Raw genomic sequence first — 20,467 nt, 5'->3', positions numbered from 1 at the left:
AAAGCTATCTGTAGTCGGATGCGCGTGTCTATCTCAGACGACGGCATCCACACGGTCAGACTGGGGCTTTTGCCGCGCATATGACTTGCGGTTCACACTTCATGCAGGCATGTATAGCCTGAACTGCATGAAAGAAACAAACTGTGCACAGGAATGAATGTAATGTGCGTCGTCGAATGATTAAAGTAAACGATTGCAGCCAAGAAACATTCTATTTTAATGAGGCGATTCTCCATGGCCTTAACAATTTCTTCATTTCACTAGTAATAATTGGAATACATTGCTTGTTCATTGAACTTTATTGTATTTTGCGCAATCCGTGTTTTGGTGAAAGTAAGACTCAAAAAACGCTGCCCGATGCCACAAACGCATCAGAAACACCACGCGCACAAATTTCCGAATCATTCACTAGGGTGTCTGCCAGATAATTTGCGACGCCAAGACATAAATGACAAAATACAATATTATGCCACAGTTGAAAAACTGTGCAATTCACAAATGTCATAGAATCTTGAATCCTGCGTCGTGCGCTGAGACTTGTGCAGGGGCATTGTTGGAGTGGCCGTAATTACTAGCGCAACGGAATTATGCAATATCTTTTCAATGAATTTGAAAGCTGAAGCCAAGGAGAATAGGGGACGAAGTTTAAGAAATATAAGAAAAAATAATTTGTCTTCATAAATTTTCATTGCTCGCTGTTTTCTTGAAATCAGCGCGATCGTACGTCTGTGTATTGAAACGTTATATAAATATAAGCTTCTGCAGTTTGATAGGTAAATATGCTGAGAACATAGCGTGGAAGTATTGCCGCTCTATCACAAACATTTTTTGAGACAAAGACCTGCAAAATAGGCAACATTTTATTTCCTGGGCCAATTTCCTCCCTGCCGAGATGGTGCAGTTGTTAAGATGTCCGACTACTGTGCCGGAGCACCCTGGTTCGATCCCGACCGCCGACGGCTCCGTTTCGATGGAGGCGAAAAGAAGAGGCGTTCGTGTGCTGTGCGATGTTAGTGCACGTTAAAGATACCCGGGTGGTCTAAATTACTCCGTAGCCCTCCACTGCGGCACCTTTTTCTCTCTTTGCGACAGAACATCTGTGACAGATACTATGCCTTTCTTTTCCTGTGAAAACTAATTATTATATTTCTGATTTCATAAAAAGAGACTAAGTGTTTCTTACAATTCTGGTGGAAAGGAGTAGCCGGAACCGCTATTCGGCTCCAACTTCTCCTTTATTGTTCATGTAAGTAAAAAAATCTACACTTCCCAAAAGAACAAAATTATCTGAATACAAACAAAAGCATGCATATTTTTAGTGAGACCATTTTCAGCTACCTAACTTTATTATAATTTCTGTAATCAATGTAATCAATGACCAAAGTTGTCAAAAACAACAGAGAACCTAAGTGTGGCACTCCACTCCTTCATTATTTCAATTTCCTATGCCCCGAAAAAAAAAAAAAAACAAAAAAAAAAACATGGCAGCACAACCAATTGCAGGTATCATTTTTCCAGTCATCGGGCAACAGTACATCAAAATTTTAAAATCAATTTATAAGGTCGGCCGACCATCTTTTGTTTGATCTTACATGGAATCGCCCTATAGCATCCTACCTTCAAATTGTGCTGTAATGCACGACACGCACGTGTACAGGGCAATAAAAAGAAATACGAGCGAAGGCGCGCCTACGGGTTCCGTTGTTTAAATTTCTTGCGTCATGTTAACATTTGGGTTCCAGCAAAAGCTTTCTACAATTGTCCGTAATGCAATAAATCAGGACATTAGCGTGTTTTGCTATCAACCGGAAAAAAGAACGGCGAGAAAATTTTCAAATAGCAGAGTGCGCGAACGTAACTCTGTTTTTTTTTTTTTCTTTTTTTTTTTTTTTTTTTTTTTCCAGCGCGGCAGTACATGATACTTTGCACATGTTGGCAGCTGTGAAGGCTCACATAGTGATCTTGCACTCATTTGGATGCTCTTTAAGCGCCGCTCACAGGAGTGCTTTAAGGAAATATTGTATTACTCGTGTTTGTCGTAAACCGCAGAGCTGCATATCAATTGAGAAATCATTCATGCGGCCCCGAGTCGAATTATAACCTAGAAAATGGGCAGAAATATAAAGGTACATAATTCCAACCAAATTAAAAATTGTTTCAAGTAGGCGAACGCCCCTATGTATCAAAAACAAGCGCCCGTCCAGTCCTAGGCGCGCCCATAGAAACGCCAGCGAAACGAGCGACGAGACAGGCCCCCAGTACCCGTGCCCGTGCTGCTCGCGGCGCCGTCGGAGCACCTCCATGGCACCTTTCTTTCTTCCACCGTGATGAAAAACATACTCTTGGCTGTGCTGTAGCACTTGAGCCATAAAAATCCAAGCCGAGTAACGAGTCACCCACAAATTTGATAAATGTATAGTGTAATGTAAACAAACAATATGGCGGAACACAGCGGAGCGCGGATACACAGTGCGCAGACGCACGGAGACACGTAGAGCACGCAATTGACGTCAAAACTGTGAGGCGTTCAGTCAAAACTTTAAATAGTTCCGAGATAAACATATGAGGAGATGCGGCCACCAAGGAACACGGAGCCCAAAACGTGAGTCGCTGCCATGACTGGACCATTGCTAATTCTACCATGCCACTGCCTTGCCACTGCTGTGACCGAGTAATGCCGTTCCGCGAGAGCCTACAGTGCGAATAATTTTACACCTAAATTAACAGGTTTTAAAGCAAAACTCTAGATATATTATTTTTAAATGCCACTGTGCGCAGAATATGTTGTTGCGTTACTTGCTTACTGTGTATCTAGCTTAAAGAGTACACATTAGGTTCGCGATCAAATGCGACTTCCCCAAGCTCAATGAAGAATGTCATTCGAACCTAATGACATTAAATTTTCTCGTGTAGCAGGAGAATAATGACAATAAATGCTAATATCATTCGATGCATCGAATGTCATTCGGTTTCTTTCGGTGCTACACGGTAAAATATGTCATTCAAAATAGTGCACTTAAGGAACATCAGTGCTCATAAAACGCGTTTGAAATCACTGTGTAACATTTTAAAGCTGATCAAAACATTTCTGTACGATAATTCAAGCGAAAAACAATACTTTTGGCTGTGCTGTAGCACTTGAGCCGTAAAAATCCAAGCCAAGTATCGAGTCACCCACAAATTTGATAAATGTAAACAATATGGCAGAGCACAGCGGAGCACGGATACACAGTGCGGAGACGCACGGAGACACGTAGAGCACGCAATTGACGTCCAAAGTGTGAGACGTTCGGTCAAAACTTTAAATAGTTCCGAGATAAACATACGAGGAGATGCGGCCACCAAGGAACACAGAGCCCAAAACGTGAGTCGCTGCCACGACTGGACCACTGCTGTGACCGAGTAATGCCGTTCCGCGAGAGCCTGCAGTGTGAATAATTTTACACCTAAATTAACAGGTTTTAAAACAAAACTTTAGATATATTATTTTTAAATGCCACTGTGCGCAGAATATGTTGTTGCGTTACTTGTTTACTGTGTATCTGGCGTCAAGAATACACATTCGGTTCGCGATCAAATGCGAGTTCCCCAAGCTCATTCAATGAATGTCATTCGAACCTAATGACATTAAATTTTCTCGTGTAGCAGGGGAATAATGACATTAAATGCTAATATCATTCGATGCATCGAATGTCATTCGGTTTCTTCCGGTGCTACACGGTAAAATATGTCATTCCAAATACTGCACTTAAGGAAAATCAGTGCCCATAAAAGGCATTTGAAATCACTGTGTAACATTTTAAAGCTGATCAAAACATTTCTGTACGATAATTCAAGCGAAAAACATTACTTTTGGCTGTGCTGTAACACTTCAGCCATAAAGATCCAAGCCAAGTATCGAGTCACCCAAAATTCGATAAATGTAAACAAACAATATGGCTGAATGCAGCGGAGCGCGGATACACAGTGCGGAGACGCACGAAGACACGTAGAGCATGTAATTGACGTTCAAACTGTGAGAAGCTCAGTCGCAACTTTAAATAGTTCCGAAATAAATACGGGGAGATGCGGCCACCAAGGAACAAAGAGCTCAGAATGATCGTGAGTCGCTGCCATGACTGGACCACTCATTTTCAGAAGTAAAGCGTTTAAGCTAAATTTTATACGGCATTTTGAGCTCATAAATGGTTTAGTGAAGTTAATGCGCTTGTAGTTATGATCTGTTTACCGCTATACTACAACAGCGACAACGCACTGCATAGTGTTACACGCAGTCCAGTTACTGTGGACGGACTTAGAAAGCCCCGTTGCCCATTTGCGTGGCGTTGCCACTCTGACAGAAACGACAGAAAAGAATTCTTGTCGGCTAATGCAGAGTTGGGATGCAGTGCTGCTGGAAATCGTGATTTCATTACTTGTATAATACCATAAATTGTCCCGTAAGAGCAATGTTACAATGAGATGCACGTACAGCTAAGACCCTTCAAAGTGTTACGCCAATACAACATTTAGCTAAACTATAAAGTGGAAGAGGTAAAAACTATGGTTGAACCGAGGTAGATGAGCGCTAGCTCTGTTTAGCGTTTGTTTTTGGATTCTGCTCGGTGAGACCTTTTAAACGATGCGAGTTGCTTGTAGTGTTTTTTATTTACAATTAACTAATGGCATCTTAATAGGACCTGCAATTAGTGTAGCTCAATCGTAATCAATATAGGCTATTCATCCATGTATGACGTGAAACTGCAGCATAAAGTTCAATATCGAATCACAAGTAACTTTTTATTGGCAACTAATTAAGACCTGAAGCCAGTGAACACCTCCAGCAACATACTCCTTCGCCAGAACAGGAGCTGGCCACCCTGGTGCAGTAATTGGCCGCAACCTCCTATGATAAGCTCCATAAAACCCCGGCCCTCAGTCACCAGCGGCTGCGGAACAACTGACCACGGCGGCGGTCAGACCTGTAACGCAGCAGGGGGTGCTAAGAATACCTGGCTCCGTTGGACAGGCCGCCATTGGAAACAGACCCTGGCAACGTTTAACGCTAGAACCCTAGCTAGTGAAGCTAGTTTAGCAGTTCTGTTAGAGGAACTAGAGGGTATGAAATGGGATATCATAGGGCTTAGTGAGGTTAGGAAGCTGAACGAGGCATATACTGTACTGAAGGATGGGCATGTACTGTGTTATCGAGGTTTACCAGAGAGGCGACAACTAGGAGTAGGTTTCCTTGTCAATAAGTATATAGCGGGTAATATAGATGAATTCTATAGTATTAATGAGATGGTGGCAGGCATCGTTATTAGGCTTAACAAGCGATATAAACTGAAGGTTGTACAGGCCTAGCACCTACATGCAGTTATGACCAGGCAGTTGAAAGCTTCTACGAAGATGTAGAATCGGCAATGCGAAAAGTAAAGACGCAGTATACTGTACTAATGGGCAACTTCAATGCCAAGGTAGGGAAAAAGCAGGCAGGAGACCATGCAGTAGGTGACTATGGCATTGGTTCTAGGAATAGCAGGGTGGAGTTACTTAGTTGACTTTGCAGAGCGCAATAACTTAAGAATCATGAATACCTTCTTCAGCAAACGGAAGAACCGGAAATGGACATGGAAAAGTCCTAACGGGGAGACTAAAAACGAAATTGACTTCATAATGTGTTCAACCCCCGCCATTATGCAAGATGTAGAGGTAATCGGGAAAGTGCGATGCATTAACCACAGGATGGTGAGGTCCCGAATTAGCCTGAACCTGAAGAAATGCAACAAATTAGTAAGAAAGAAACCTATCAACGAATTAGCGGTGAGGGGGAGGGCAGAAGAGTTCAGGATCTCGCTACAGAATAGATATTCAGCTCTAAACGAGAATGGCAACATTACCCTAGAAGCAATGAACAATAATTTCAGAGATATCATTACTGAATGTGTGGTAGAAGTAGGCTGTAGGATAGTTAGAGAGGATACCGGTAAGCTGTCTAAGGAGACGAAAGATTTGATTAAGAAACGCCAGAGTATGAAAGCTTCCAATCCAACAGACCAGATTGAATTGGCCGAGATATCATAGCTAATCAATAAGCACAAGGTGGCCGATATAAGGAAGTATACCATGGAGAAAATTGAGCATACTGTAAAGAACGGAGGAAGCCTTAAAGCGGTAAAGAAGAAATTGGGCATAGGCAAAAACCAGATGTATGCGATAAGGGACAAGGAGGGCAACGTCATCACGAATATGGACAAGATAGTCAAAGTAGTCAGGACCGTAAGGAGATTGATGGTAGGCAAAAACAGTCAGACGTTCCACCAGTTACGAAGGAAGAGGTCAAGAAAGCATTAGAAACCATGAAAAGGGGGAAATCAGCTGGAGAGGATCAGATAACTACAGATTTGCTGAAGGACGGAGGGGTTAAGTGTTAGAAAAGCTGGCCACCCTGTATACGCAGTGCCTGGTGTCATCGACGGTACCGGAACCATGTAAGAATGCAAACATTATCCTCATTCACAAGAAAGGGGACTTTAAGGACCTTAAAAATTACAGACCAATCAGCTTACTGTCTGTTACGTATAAAGTATTTACTAAGGTAATCGCTCATAGAATCAGGACAACCTTAGACTGCAATCATGCAAAGGATCAAGCAGGTTTTCGGAAACGGTACTCTACTATCGATCATATCCATACCATCAATCAGGTGATAGAAAAATGCTCAGAATATAACCAGCCCTTATACATAGCATTCATTGATTACGAAAAAGCATTTGACTCGGTTGAAACCTCGGCGATGATGCAGGCATTGCGAAATCAGGGGGGGTAGACGAGCCGTACGTGAAAGTGCTGGAAGATATATATATAGTGGCTGCACAGCAACCATAGTTCTGCATAAGGAAAGTAACAAAATTCCCATAAAGAAAGGTGTTAGGCAAGGAGACACGATGTCCCCAGTACTATTCACAGCTTGCTTAGACGAAGTATTCAGAGACTTGGAATGGGAGCAGTTAGGGATAAGGGTAGATGGAGAATACCTCAGTAATCTGCGATTTGCTGATGACATTGCCTTGCTAAGCAACTCGGGGGATGAACTGCAAATAACGATTGATGACCTAGACAGGAAAAGTAGAAAGGTAGACTTGAAAATCAATATGCAGAAGGCTAAGGTAATGTTCAACAGCCCCTGGGAAGGAACAGCAGTTTACGTTAGGTAGCAAAGTACTGGAAGTAGTAGGCGAATGTCTACTTAAGACAGGTAGTAACTACAGATCCGGACCATGAAAAGGAAGTAACAAGAAGAATAAGATTGGGATGGAGCGCAGTTGGCAAGCACTCGCAGATTATGACTAGCAGCTTACCGGTATCGCTCAAGAGGAAAGTATACAACAGTTGCATCTTACCTGTACTCACCTATGGGGCTGAAACGTGGAGGTTAACCAAGAGAGTTCTGCTTAAGTTGAGGACAACCCAGAGGGCTATGGAACAAAAAATGGTAGGGGCAACATTAAGAGATAGGAAGCGTGCAGAGTGGGTCAGAGAAATAACTCAGGTCACCGACATACTAGTGGAAAATAAGAAGAAGAAATGGGCATGGGCAGGACATGTAGTGCAAAGAGAGGATAACCGATGGTCGCTTAGGGTAACAAACTGGATTCCAAGGGAAGGAAAGCGTATCAGGGGGCGGCAGAAAGTTAGGTGGGCGGATGAGGTTAAGAGGTTCGCAGGGTTCAAGTGGATGCAGCTAGCACAGAACCGGGTTAAGTGGAGAAATATGGGAGAGGCCTTCGCCCTGCAGTGGGTATAGTTATGCTGATGGTGACGATGGTGAATTAAGACTTAGTTTGCCAGCAGCAGTGATACTCAACAGAAGCTATCTAACATATATGACTTGATGGTATGGCATAAAGTTAAGTATTTATTCGCAATTAACAAATTAAAGGTATTTGAATTAAACCTGCACTAATTATAGTGCAATCATACTTTGACAAGGTATGCAATGATATGGCTTGATTGCATAGGAGAAAGTTCAGTTTTATTCACAATTACTATATTAACAGTAAATAATTATAACCTACAATTTGTCCAGTGCAGTTGTACTTGACACGAGCTATTAAACACTACATGACAATGCTGTAGCAAGTTGAATTTTTATTCGCAGTTATGCAATTAATGTTAATTTTATTGCCTGCAATTAGTCCAGTGCAGTTAAACAAGTCCGGCTACATTTGCCTATATTTATCATCCGTCATTGGTCCGCTATTACAAAGACAAGCTGCTTCGGCATCCTGCAGTACAACTGCAGCGTCACTAACAAAGACCACTGTTTTTTTTTTTCCAATGCATATCACTCAGCTTTGCCTCCGACGGACTTGAAAACCACAGCTCGCTCATGCGTAATCACAGGCCTTGCTTGCATTTTAAATGAAGACGTCGCAAAAACTAAGCCAAAACGATGTCATCGAAGCGGCACCAGCTCGGCGAATGTCACGGAGCTCCTGAAACGAGAAAGGCGATGATTCTGTAGCAGCCAGCTATCTTGGCTCTGGATGTTCGTTGTCAGCCCTGTTCACATCCTGACACGGCTTCTTGCTTCGCGGTGAAATTTTTTCACAAGCAGATCTTTCGGTCCTCCATTTAAGTGTTTTAACAGAGAGCTGGGCTGGACACCCTGAAAGCAGCGTCGGTATGGCACCGGGTGCTAACGACTTCAACACCGTCGATTACATGAACATAGTCTCGCAATATGAGGTGTTTCAAAACGGTGCTCACATACTGCTGATAGTTCTACGAGGCTCTTATTGTCCCTTCGCATGGTCAACGTAGTTCTGCTCAAACTTTCCTCGCAACTCGTCATCTCTCGGTGCAGAAAAATGATGCTTTTGGCACGCTCGGGTAGCCGGTGCGGCAGCCTGGAGCAAAACAGTGGGAATCAGTTCTTTTTGCCACAGCTTCGTTAAACTTCCTGTCACTGCTGAGACATAGTTCCTGCTCACTGATATAACTACTTAACAGCAATATACGAACACTAAAGTGCAATTAATTGCCTGTCAGCGCGCGCGCAGAGCAAGCAAACTTTTACACCGCATTGCCATGTGCTGCCAACGCGCGTGTCGGAGGCTAGGAGAAGGCGCAGCAGCCGTTAGTGTCAACTCACTTCACCTGAGCTGGCCCCAGCCGCCGCCGGTCGCACCACTAGAAAGTATTCTATTTCACTATAATGTAAACAAACAATATGGCTGAACCAGCGCCTGCTGAACACAGCGGAGCATGGATACACAGTGGGGAGATGCACGGAGATACGTAGAGCATGTAATTGACGTCCAAACTGTGAGAAGCTCAGTCACAACTTTAAATAGTTCCGAGATAAACATACGGGGAGATGCGGCCACCAAGAAACAAAGAGCCCAAAATGATCGTGAGTCGCTGCCATGACTGGACCACTGCTGTGACCGAGAGTAATGCCGTTCCAAGAGAGCCTGCAGTGCGAATAATGTTACCCCTAAATTAACAGGTTTTAAAACAAAACTCTAGAAATATAATTTCTTAATTTCACTGTGCGCAGAATATGTTGCCGCGTTACTTGTTTCTGCTGCGTATCTGGCGTCAAGAGTACACATTCGGCTCGCGATCGAATGCGAATGAGTTCCCCACTCATTCGATGACCCTGTCCTTTTCTGTCTTTCTTCCTGTAGTGTTTCGTCAGCGCTATGAGAATCAAGATCATGTACCAACTAACCCGTCAAAAAGTCCTGCTGCATTCGATGAAGAATGTCATTCGAACCTAATGACCATTAAATTTTCTCGTTTAGCAGGGGAATAATGACATTAGATGGTAATTTCATTCGATACGAATGACATTAAATTTGCTCGTGTGACAGAGGTACACTCCTTGAGGCACACACAAAGATGTTGCTGAGCCTTTTTTTCCTAAATTTAACATGCCAGTTGTCCTGTTTAGTCTCAGCTGCTTATTTGCCATAAAACCCTGCACAATGCGCAACACACAAATTTCTTCACGCACATATTCAGACAAAGTTGGCAGCCTAGGTTGCCGCATTACAGCTTGCAAGGCGCTTTTCATTCCCAAGACATCATCAAATTAGAATGAATCAGCAGCAGCTTTAGTCAAAATACTAAAAAATTGAAATAAAAAAAGAAAAGGTTCAAAACATTCTGTTCTGCAGTTACTTGATTACACTACACTGATTGAAAACAAACCTTGACCTTGCAATGCTGGCCTGTATATTTGTTTTATGAGGTTTAACATCACAAAGAAAATCAGGCTATGAGGAGAACCGTAGTGGAAGTCTCCAGATAATTTTCACCACATAGGGTTCCTTAAAGTGCACTGACATTGCACAGTACACAGGCACCTTGCATTTCGCCTCCACTGCTTTATACCCTGCAATCTTTTGTTGTAACCTCCCAAAGTGACTCAGGCTATGACAGACGCGATAGTGGAGGGCTCCGGATATTTAGACTATCTGGGGTTCTTTACAAGCACTGATGTAGCACAGCATACAGGCGCCTTGCTTTCGCCTCCGTCAAAAAGTGGTTGCCACGGCTGCGATCCTCCAGCAATCTTTCGTACATACCGCATGCTCTTACAGTATTATAGAGACAGCAATTTATTCTTAATGCAAATCGTGAAATTTTTACGCACCTGCATTATCTTTGTGTTCCTAAATAATATGGTTTATGTGTCCTTGTCTTATATACTGTAACTGCTTATTCCCCTCTACAGCCCCTTCTAGAGCATGAGAGAACATCAGAGTCTTTCAATACCCTCCTCCCTTCCATATTATTCTGCCCTCTTGCTCCTCTTGCCTCCATCTCCTCGCTAGAGCACGCCAATGCCTCATCACCCATCGCTTCACGTCGCCTCCGGTAACAACGCCCGCTGCTTCCTCTGAGGAGCCTCCTCAAAAGGCACATGCACATTTGACAGCACATTCGTGGGGGAAAACAGCTGACCGCTGTTTGCCCCCACGACATACCTGCCTGCCAACCTGACACGCGTGTCGTGAGAACCAGTGTAGAATGGATGTGTGCGTACAGCCGTAACATCCTTTCGGATAAGCGCCATCCCCTGCTGGTGATGATTACAGACCCAAAAACGTACCTTTGGCGTAGCAGATCTCAATCAAGTTGACAACGTTTTCGTGCTTGAGGAGCTGCAGGATTTTAACCTCACGCAGGGCTGTGATGGGGAACTGCGAGAAAATGTTGCATCACTACACCGAAACAAATGGAGGGCAGGTTGCAAGGCACTTACCCCTTCTTTTTCGTTTAACATAAGCACTCTCTTGAGGGCAACCAGCTTTTGTGTTTGCTTGTGTCTTGCCTTGAACACTTCTCTGCGAACGCGTGCGATCACACCGAATAAATAAGTCGCTGCGGCAGCAAATAAATACATACACACATTAAGAACTCGACAGGCAATGACATTAGACCCACCGAGAACACCATTTTTGATGGCCGTGAGGTATCATCGTTTCTGCGATCATACCTGCTTAGAGCAGCGGGTAGAAATAAATGGAAAGCTTACCCGAACGTTCCCTGACCGACCTTCTCGATTGTCTCGTATTTGGCGACATCGTCACAGTACGGAAATTCGAAGTTTTCAAGCTTGTTCACGAGATTTTGCTGCTGATTACTCGTATTACAGCTCATTTCCACTAAGACCCGAGACGCTACGACCGAGATGTCTGAAGAAAGAACAATGCCACCCGTGCTGCACGTGCATTGCGTGCATTGCAGAACGCTGTTGATGGATCAACTTTCTCAACTTCCTGTCACTGTCGAATGCGCTCAACCATGAAATATAAATACTCGTGTCTAATTTTTAATTTTAATGTTTTAATTTCTCAAAGCTATTTTTAGTAGTTATATAGTTAATAATTCTGTCAAGTCAGATATGTATGCGCTTGTATATTATTTCATACACTATCATCATCGTCGCTATTGCCAAGACGTCAGCTGGTTGCCGTGGGAACAGATACGCGCTCCAAAATGCGTATGGCGTCACGCATGTTCGCCCGTTTGCCCATGCTTACCCATGCCTGTGTTCGCCGTCGCCATGAGGTCGTGGGCCGTCGCCATCGCGCCCACGGTCGTCACCACCGTGGTCGTCACTGTAGTCGTGCGTCAGTTGCCTCGGCTGGAGGGTGGGGTTCATTTGGCGTCAGCTTGCCCGATGCGCGCATCACCAACAGCATGCTAGCAACCCTCGGGGAGCTTCGCAAGGTGAGAAGCAGTCACAAAAACGTTGCTAGAGGTTTGAGAAATGTGAGTCTTTACTTTGACAACATAAATTTATGCGGGAATGACCACTATAGTGTATGTCAGAAGCTTCCGATAATTCTTGCAACAAACAGTGCTCGTTCTTCCACTACGTACTTCGATTTTGATTAAGAGCATCGTAAGAAACAGTTTGCTTCCTTTATGCCGCCATCGAGAGGGCAGACTCCCCTGAGTTAGTCGGAAGTATGCATATTTAATTAAACTGTTTTGTGCGGCGTCGCAAACAAATTTCCTAATGTCCTAGCCATGCTTCAGAGGATATACTGGGCGTTGCCGAGAACGTGCATACAATATCGAGAAATGCACTAAAATGAGCACAGTGGCCAATTTTAGGCGCAGCTATGTGTGCCGCGCAGTACTGTCGCAACAGCTCAGCACTGCTTTACTTTCGTATTTTATGTATATCAACGCGCCGCGCGAACAATAGAGCGGCGCCGGCGAGTGAAGTTGCGTGGTATTGCCGCTGAGGGCGCCACTGACGTAGGGGTCGAGGCGCACGGGTACGAACGCTGGCGTGGGGGCGGGAGCACTGTTATTCGCTTGCGGGATAACTGCTACTAAGCATGAATCGTACATATTCAGTATATTTACTTGTAAGGCCGACATTGTTAATGCATAGCAAGTGATCATGGTACTTGCTTGACAATGACACTAATGCTATGACATTTTTTGTAAGGCGCTTTCAAGAAATGTGCGCATGGCTCAAAAACATGGATAACTGCTCCGATAGTGTCAATGGTAACAAAAAAATTGCAATGCTAGTCTATGCTACGATGAAACAAAATTTAAGAAGAAAGGCACCAACATTTATTAACACATTTCGAAACAGCAGCTGTGCTACAAGAGTAACCACTTTTACAACTTCATCACTTTTCATGAAAGTGGCTTCTGCTGAAACAGCGGCTTATCAGATCATTTTTGTCAGTTATCGAAGAGGCTTAGTTCACCAGCAGCGGTCTGATAAATCTTGTTGCCACAAGTCGAGAAAACTGTTGACGGTGACTGCTGTCACTGACGGGCACTTTCGTAAGTTTGATTTACAGATGGCTGGAACAGCTGCGTCGATCAGGTTTCTAAGTGGATTTTGCAGTCTTGGTTTTTCTTTTAAGGTTCTGTCCACAAACAGCCGCAGAGTGTCTAAGACATAGAGTAATGCGTCAGATGGGTAAAGCAGCCCAACTCGGTCCTGCTGTCGCGTGAACAGCTCGAGTGGATTACTAGTAGGTGGCTTCGTTGTGAGTAAACAGCACTGCTCATATTCCATATGCTCACTTATTACACGAGCAATGTAGCAACCTACATAGAACGTAGCCGACAGCTGTAAGGAAGGTAGAGAAGCAGGGACATGCTGCACATCTAAGCATTCCAAGGCTTCCAAAGCAGCCTCTGGAAGCTCATCGCTGTTCCCAAGTGCACATAGCCCTGCAGTCCTAAGTTCAGTGCTGTGGTGACTCTCATGACAGCACATTGCTGTGTTCAGATGTCGCGGCAATTCCCGTCTTCAAGACCTTTTCTAGTCCTGAGAGTACTGACCGCACGTCAAGTTGGTCGTTGCATCCCCGTGACCACCTCAGGGTTCCAAACAGCGGTTCAATTGGGTCACTGCTGAATTTCCGCGTTAGTACAAAACAGAACTTCTCCTCAGCTAGCAGATAGCGGATGCAGCAAGCAGTCGAGTAAGTTGTGAGCAGAAGGGCCTCGTACGTTTCGGCTGTGAAAAAGCCACGAGGATAAGTTGCATCTTTCTTTAGTTGGTCGATATATAGTGGAAAGGTAACTTCTAGCCATTCCAGCCTAGAATCATTTTTGTCGTCAAAGTGCCTGACGTCAGGGAACCTTTTCTCGATATGTTGTTGTTTGTTGCTGGTGTCGTGCAGTAGGAATCACCGATGGATGTTCTTCATTAACAGTATTGTTGGTCCCGCATAGGCAAATGACATATGGCAGCTTTGTCCTGCGTGCTCTTTCAAAAACTCCAGAGCAGATGTAACATCTGGAGAAAAAACTTCGACAGCTCTTTTGACATTCATTTTTTCAATATTGTTCGGAAAAACATGTTTTCTGGTTAGACTCCTCACAGGTTTTACAATCCAATCTTTCTGCATCTCGTAGAGTTTCTTTCTTTCCAAGGTCGCGTGCAAGAAACTGAGAGCGGATGTTTTTCAAAACGTGGCAATAATCGAAGCTTAAGAACAGCAGCCGATCATGATTACACGGGTGCGGTATCCTGTACGTGAAGGATCCGCCGCAGAGGTCCTTCGTGGCACTCACGTTTACTTTATGGTTGTCCCTTACAAGGCGCACCACCTTGAAGCCAGCCTCTTCGACCTTAGTAAGGACATATCGCATCAATTTGGACAGCTGTGCGCCATTCAGTCCTTTAGTGAAAAAGTATGATGCTGGTATTCTGTATGAAGTAGAAAGACCGTTAACTACAAAACAAAGCAAGGAATTTGCCAGTACCGGCGTACTGTCAAGATCGGTGGCCACACCCATGTCCAAATGGCCCACGAAACTATCTTGCTGCTTGTTTACTGTAGCTTTGGCTTGATTCGCATCTCATCAACGATGAGAGAACATACTCTGGAATGCGGCGATTCCAGCTTGTCAAGCTCCGATTTCAGCCAGGCTTAATTGTACCAAGCCACTGAAGCCTGTTTCTCCAGAAGTACTTCTAATGAAGTTTTGCAGCGTGTTTCTGCTTGGAAACTTCAACAATCTTTCCTTTCGGGCATGCTCATAGGCTTTCGTAGAAAGGTGTCTAAGTGTAATGCAGTGTCGCACTACATCTTCCGACCATATTGGCATTTTTCGCTTGAAATTGACAACTTGGTTCAGCAGGAAAACGGCAGCAATGTTTTTTTCTTCCGCTTGTCTCCGAATATATGCCATATTCTCAAAATTACTGTCTTCTTTAAATCTTTTCAGCTCCATTATATATTTATCTACAGTGGTGCGAAGCCTGTCTATTTGCTTTTTTAGGTCTCTCTCCTTCCTCTTCCACTTAATTCTTTCCACTGCCAGCAGGTTGGAAGATCTGATGTCAGCTTGGGTTATTTTGTTGGCACGGACGAATTCTTTTTCTTTGTTTCTACAAATAGCTCTTGGTTGATGTTGCTGCACTTCAATATAGTTGACGCTTGTAGTTGGAGAGACTTCAGAGACCTCATTGTCAGTATCAGAAGTTGGCGTTTCAACGTTCGTGCTTTCGTCGTGCTTCATGAGTTTTTTCGCTGGCTCATCTTGGCTATGGTGGGTCTCAAAAGCTGCTCTTTTTCTTAGGCTTGCACTGTTCCTCTCCTTCAATATGTGAGGTTGCAAGTATGACGGGTAGTCAGTGAACACTGATGGTACAACTCCCTTTTTCAGACGGCGCCTTTTTCCTTCTGCACAGTCCGAGTTTTTGAAATGTTCGCTACATACCCTTGAATAGTTGGAAGTGCAATTCGGTACCCAGTCGTCTCTTCGTATTGCTGTCAGCCATTGCTCACGCAGCGCAGCTTTGACCCCATGAAAAGAAACACCAGGCTCCTTCTTTTTACTGTCCGACCGGCACAGTGGCACACAGCTGTATGCCATTGGGATCCGCAAGGAGAATAACTTCGGTATCAGCTGTTACTTTCAATGATTCAGCACGTCGCGCAAAACAATTTTTTTTTTTTATAACTTAATGAACAAGGAGAACAAATATATGCGTTTTATCTTTCTGTTTCGCTCTCTCCAAAGTAATCGTCACAAGAGGTAAAGCTTGTGTTTTTATTTTATCACAGAATTATGTTATTAGCCTATACACTGCAAATAAAAAAAAAATACTGCGCTGGAGCATGTGCAACATGCCACACAGACGAGCTAATAAGGGAGGAAATTAGCATTGCAGTCCAGAAAATGCACATGCACATTTAATATTATTATTGCTTTACTGACGTGTGATAATCACAGTTTCTGGTGCTGTAATTATTTTTCACAGGCCTCAATGCGGTTGAATATGAGTTTTGCGGTTTCCGATGCTAGAGAGGGACACAGCGATCGAGTTGACAAGGGAGACTAATATAGACTTTGCATCATTCGGTTTAACTCAAGTTAAAGTAGCCATCGTCACAATGGGTAAAGCCATGTAAAGCTTGTGTTTCAATTTTATCACAAAGTATCACAATTACGTGTACTGCAAAAAAAAAAAAAAAACTGCGCAGGAGCTCGCCCAAACTAGACGAGCTAGGCAGGGAAGCAATTAGCATTGCAGTCCACAAAAAACGTGCACATCTAATATTGCTACTGCGGTACTGACGCGTAATAAACACAGTTCTTTGTGCCGTCACTATTTTTCACAAGCCTCAATGCAGCTGAATACTATGCAGCGATCGTCGGAAGGATAAAACAAAGCTGGCACTTACCAGTTGATACAATGCTGCATTCCTGTAGCATCCAAAGGCAGAGAAAAAAGCAAGACCTTGCACAATGCGAAATAGCCCACGAAACAAAGAGAGATCGACAGCACGTGGCTGCCCGGACGCGTATTGCCAAACCATATCCCGTAGGGGCACTTTAGCAGATGACGCTTTCAGCGAGTTAAAACTGCGATTGTTGGTGAAAGGTCTCTCTGAACGCAACCTAAAGGTAACATACACTCACTGTAAACGGCGATTGTTGCTGAAGGATGTCAGTAAACGCAACCTAAAGGTAACATACATTCACTGAGGCAGGAAATGTTTATGGGGAAGGTAATTGCTTAATGTCCCAGATGTCATACCGATTGTTACTTGAAGTTGTCTGTGAACGCCACCTAAAAGTAACATACACTCACTGAAGGCAGGATATAATTACGGTGAAGGCAATTGCAAAAAAATGTTCAGAAAAAAAGTTACAACACATGAGTCGAACAGATGTTTAAGTGGCATCAATGCAGTGATGGCTGGTGTTAATGCATTGCGCCACCAAAACGACGGGAACGGTAGCCTTTAAATGCTTTCTTATTTGTTTAGACAATATATCCACTATTTGTCGCCAGGTGGTGCTACTACTCAGAGGAATCACGTGCCAGAGCGCCGTCTGTTCGAGTGCTCCTACGGGATATGATTTGCTAATATGCTGCCCGGACTGCTCTGCGACGCGGCGCACTCTCGACACCTGTATCGATTGCCGGTTTTTCTAATACGCATGAGAACGTTGTCGGTTTTAAACGTTAGTTGCTTGCTTCTGCAACACTGCCAATGTTTTGCTACAGATAGCATAAATGAGCAGAGACCGCTGTTCTCAGTGCACGCAATTTATATAGCCATTATTGCATGCCATGGCAGTAGTGTGTGATGTAGTTTGCTGCTGTTCATGCTATGAAACCACCATGAATGACACATGCTCTCTTACTGCAGGAGACTGAGGGCACTTTGGTGGCAGTACTTTACCATCCATTCCATTGCATTTGATTGCACCATGGGGGTGTGGTGGAGCGAATTGTAGGAAAGAAAGGGTGCTGCATTTGTCTGATAGTGCAGTGCTATCTAAAGCTTGTCATCTTGAGCATTCATATAAGCATGAACAGCCTTGCACTTCATCGAATCTGTGGAATGCACGGAAGTACCTTTTGTGCTGGCATATAGCCTGCAGTGCCACTCTGCAGATACCACCAGAGTGCAGCTCTGCTGGTCAGTCATACTCATGTAGGTATATGGGTCGTTGGCTAAAAAAATTAGCAGAAGCACACTTGCAGGATGCCGCACTGACTTGTGCATTACTCGAAAGTGCTCCTCGGTACCAGCGTAATGCAAAAATAAATACTCAGGCTTTCAACATTTGGAGGCAACACAGTTGTGAAACGTACTCAGGGAAATAAGTAATGTAGTACTCAGTGAATGACATGACCACTCGCTCAGTTTCACTCAGTGTTGCACTGCAAAGCAGCAGTTATCACATCAAACTAGATACAAGGAATCTTGCTAGAAATTGTTGGCATGAGGATTGTTCTGTTTCGGTGATGTCGTGTCCAAATGTTTCATTGACACTGGTATTTTCCTTGTTTCACTACTATGCAAGTTGTACAAGATTTTGTCTTATTTTGACTTCTAAAACAATTTGCAGATGGTTCACAATCCTTGTTGAAAGTCTAAGGTTTGGTTTGGTTAGGTTTGTGGGGTGTAACGGCCCAAAGCAGCTCAGGCTATGAGAGACGCTGTAGTGGAGGACTCCGCAAATTGTAACCACGTGGGGTTCTTCAACGTGCACTGACATCGCACAGCACTCGGGCGCCTAGCTTTTCGCCTGGATCGAAAAGCGGCCGCCTAGGCCGGGATGTGATCCCACATCCTTGGGCACAGTAGTCAAGTGCCCTAACCACTTCACCACCCCAACGGGGTAAAAATCTAAGGGTGCAGTCATTTCCTTCATACTGTTTCTATTGCAACATGTCACACAGCCTATTTTTTAAAGAGCACTCTTTCCCACATGGATGCCACTTCACAATGCCAAAGTAGGGCTAGGTTTCCTTGCTGAAGTATTGACGATTTCAACTGTGGAGGTATGTTTTGAAGTGCCCTTGTAATAATGTATGCTTCACAGATCAATTCTTGCCACCTTGCAGCCTCTACTGAGCCAGAAAAATGCTGAAGTTTGGCAGCTCAAATTATATCAGTCAATCAAATCAAAATGATCTTTATTTGTATGCAATGAAATACATAAAGGATATTTGGACCGATAGCCGCGGGGCTAGTAGACGGTCCAGTACAAAATAAACTAATGAGCAAAAATGAAAAAAAGAGGAAACAAAAAAAGAATCAGCATGCACGGAGGAATATATATTTCAGCAAATGATTAATAGGCGAGTACTAATACAAAATGCAAGCACACACAAGAAAAGGGGGGGGGGGGGATTCATGACCCTTCTTGGCTGTTAATAAAGAACATCTTGCAACTTTGCTTAAAGTTATTTGCTAGCTTCACATTAATAGGCAACCTGTTCTAATGTTTTGCTCCAGAAAATTGTACTAAACGTTCTCCGTACATATTACAGCAGGCAGGTTGAACTTGCCATTTAATGCATGTCTTGTATTGCGAGATGGTAACAAGAAAATATCAAATGGCAGTGGAATACTGGTATTAATGATATTTACTAATACACAGATTTTGTAATTAAGCATGAATTCTAATGAAAGCACTCGATTTTCTAGAAATAAATTATTGTTGCTGCAGTTAGAAGATATGTGATATATTATATGCAGTGCTCTCTTCTGCAGTCTCTCCAAGGGAAGTAAATAAGTTTTGTACGTTTGTCCCCAAGATTCGCGGCAGTAGCTAATGTGGCAGTGAAATAACGAAAAATACAGGGAACGTAGTATGGTGTATGGGAGATACTTTTTTGCTTTGGCAAGTGTGTAGCAATTGAAAGCTAGCTTTTTAGATAGCTTATCTATCTGCTCTTGCCAGTGCAAGTGCTGGTCAAAGATGATACCAAGGTATTTGAAAGGAGAAACCCGCTGATCACAGTTGTTGTTTAGAGATATGTGAATCATACTAGGGTCAGTGTTTCTTCTCTTGGAGTGGAATAATACATATTTAGTTTTATCTACATTTATTGTTAGTTTATTAGCACGAAACCATTCTGAAACATTAAACAATTCGGACGTTATCGTGTTTTCTAGACCCAAGAGTGACTCAGATGTGAACAGAAGAGCAGTGTCATCTGCATACATAAAGACCTTTGAAAGTTGCACGGTAGGTCGTTCACGAAAATAGAAAACAAAACTGGACCCAATACAGATCCTTGTGGGACCCCGCAAGTCACGGGTAGTAGTGTGGAGTGTCTGTCACTCAGCACTACTTTTTATTTTCTGGCGAAAAGGTAGCTATCAAAAAACTGGAGAGAGGCATTATTAATACCACTTGCTTTTAATTTTTTCAATAACTCTGAGTGACAGACGCACTCAAATGCCTTTTTTTATGTTGAGGAATATTACTATTGTAATTTGATTTTTGTGAAGAGCAGTGTTAATATAGTGTAAAGGGATGTGACAGCAGTGGTTGTTGATTTGGCTGAGATAAAGCCATGCTGCTCAGCACAGATTACATTATTATCAAGCAGAAACTTGTTAAATTGTAAGGATATTAATTTTTCATTACATTAAGCACAGATATGGATCTATAACTATTGGGGCCATTAGGATCTCCTGTCTTGTAGACTGGCACAACTTTCGCA

At 43.4% G+C, this 20,467-nt stretch overlaps 2 protein-coding genes and 1 pseudogene across 4 annotated transcripts in view; 1 reads left to right on the top strand and 2 right to left on the bottom strand.

Moving 5' to 3' along the window:
• LOC146183205 (cyclin-dependent kinase 9-like) overlaps positions 1–11,771 on the bottom strand; it is a 38,898-nt gene extending 27,127 nt beyond the window's left edge. Inside the window, exons 1-3 of the mRNA XM_084609080.1 lie at positions 11,531–11,771; positions 11,258–11,339; positions 11,105–11,195 (exon numbers count right to left, since the gene is read on the bottom strand). Of these exons, the coding sequence (XP_084465206.1) occupies positions 11,105–11,195; positions 11,258–11,339; positions 11,531–11,655 (298 nt within the window). The 5' untranslated portion in view covers positions 11,656–11,771. The remainder of the gene's footprint in view (positions 1–11,104; positions 11,196–11,257; positions 11,340–11,530) is intronic.
• The window catches only part of LOC146183203 (uncharacterized), a 35,220-nt gene continuing 17,168 nt past the window's right edge, over positions 2,416–20,467 (top strand). Inside the window, exon 1 of one of the 3 annotated variants that reach the window (XR_014708760.1) lies at positions 2,416–2,602. Coding sequence is in view for 2 of the 3 variants with exons in the window: in XM_084609082.1 (XP_084465208.1) it covers positions 2,571–2,602 (32 nt within the window). In the remaining variant the exon portion in view is untranslated. Of the gene's footprint in view, positions 2,603–2,899; positions 3,365–20,467 lie in introns of those variants that run through there. The other 2 variants (XM_084609082.1, XM_084609083.1) reach the window with 2 other exon arrangements.
• On the bottom strand, positions 13,141–15,864 carry LOC146183204 (uncharacterized; annotated as a pseudogene).

Source organism: Amblyomma maculatum, chromosome 7, assembly GCF_055883805.1.
Source record: "Amblyomma maculatum isolate TAMU_Amacu chromosome 7, ASM5588380v1, whole genome shotgun sequence".
NCBI classification, from domain to species: domain Eukaryota; kingdom Metazoa; phylum Arthropoda; class Arachnida; order Ixodida; family Ixodidae; genus Amblyomma; species Amblyomma maculatum.
Note: the sequence above shows the minus strand (reverse complement) of the source record. Positions and strands in the feature narration are given on the sequence as shown.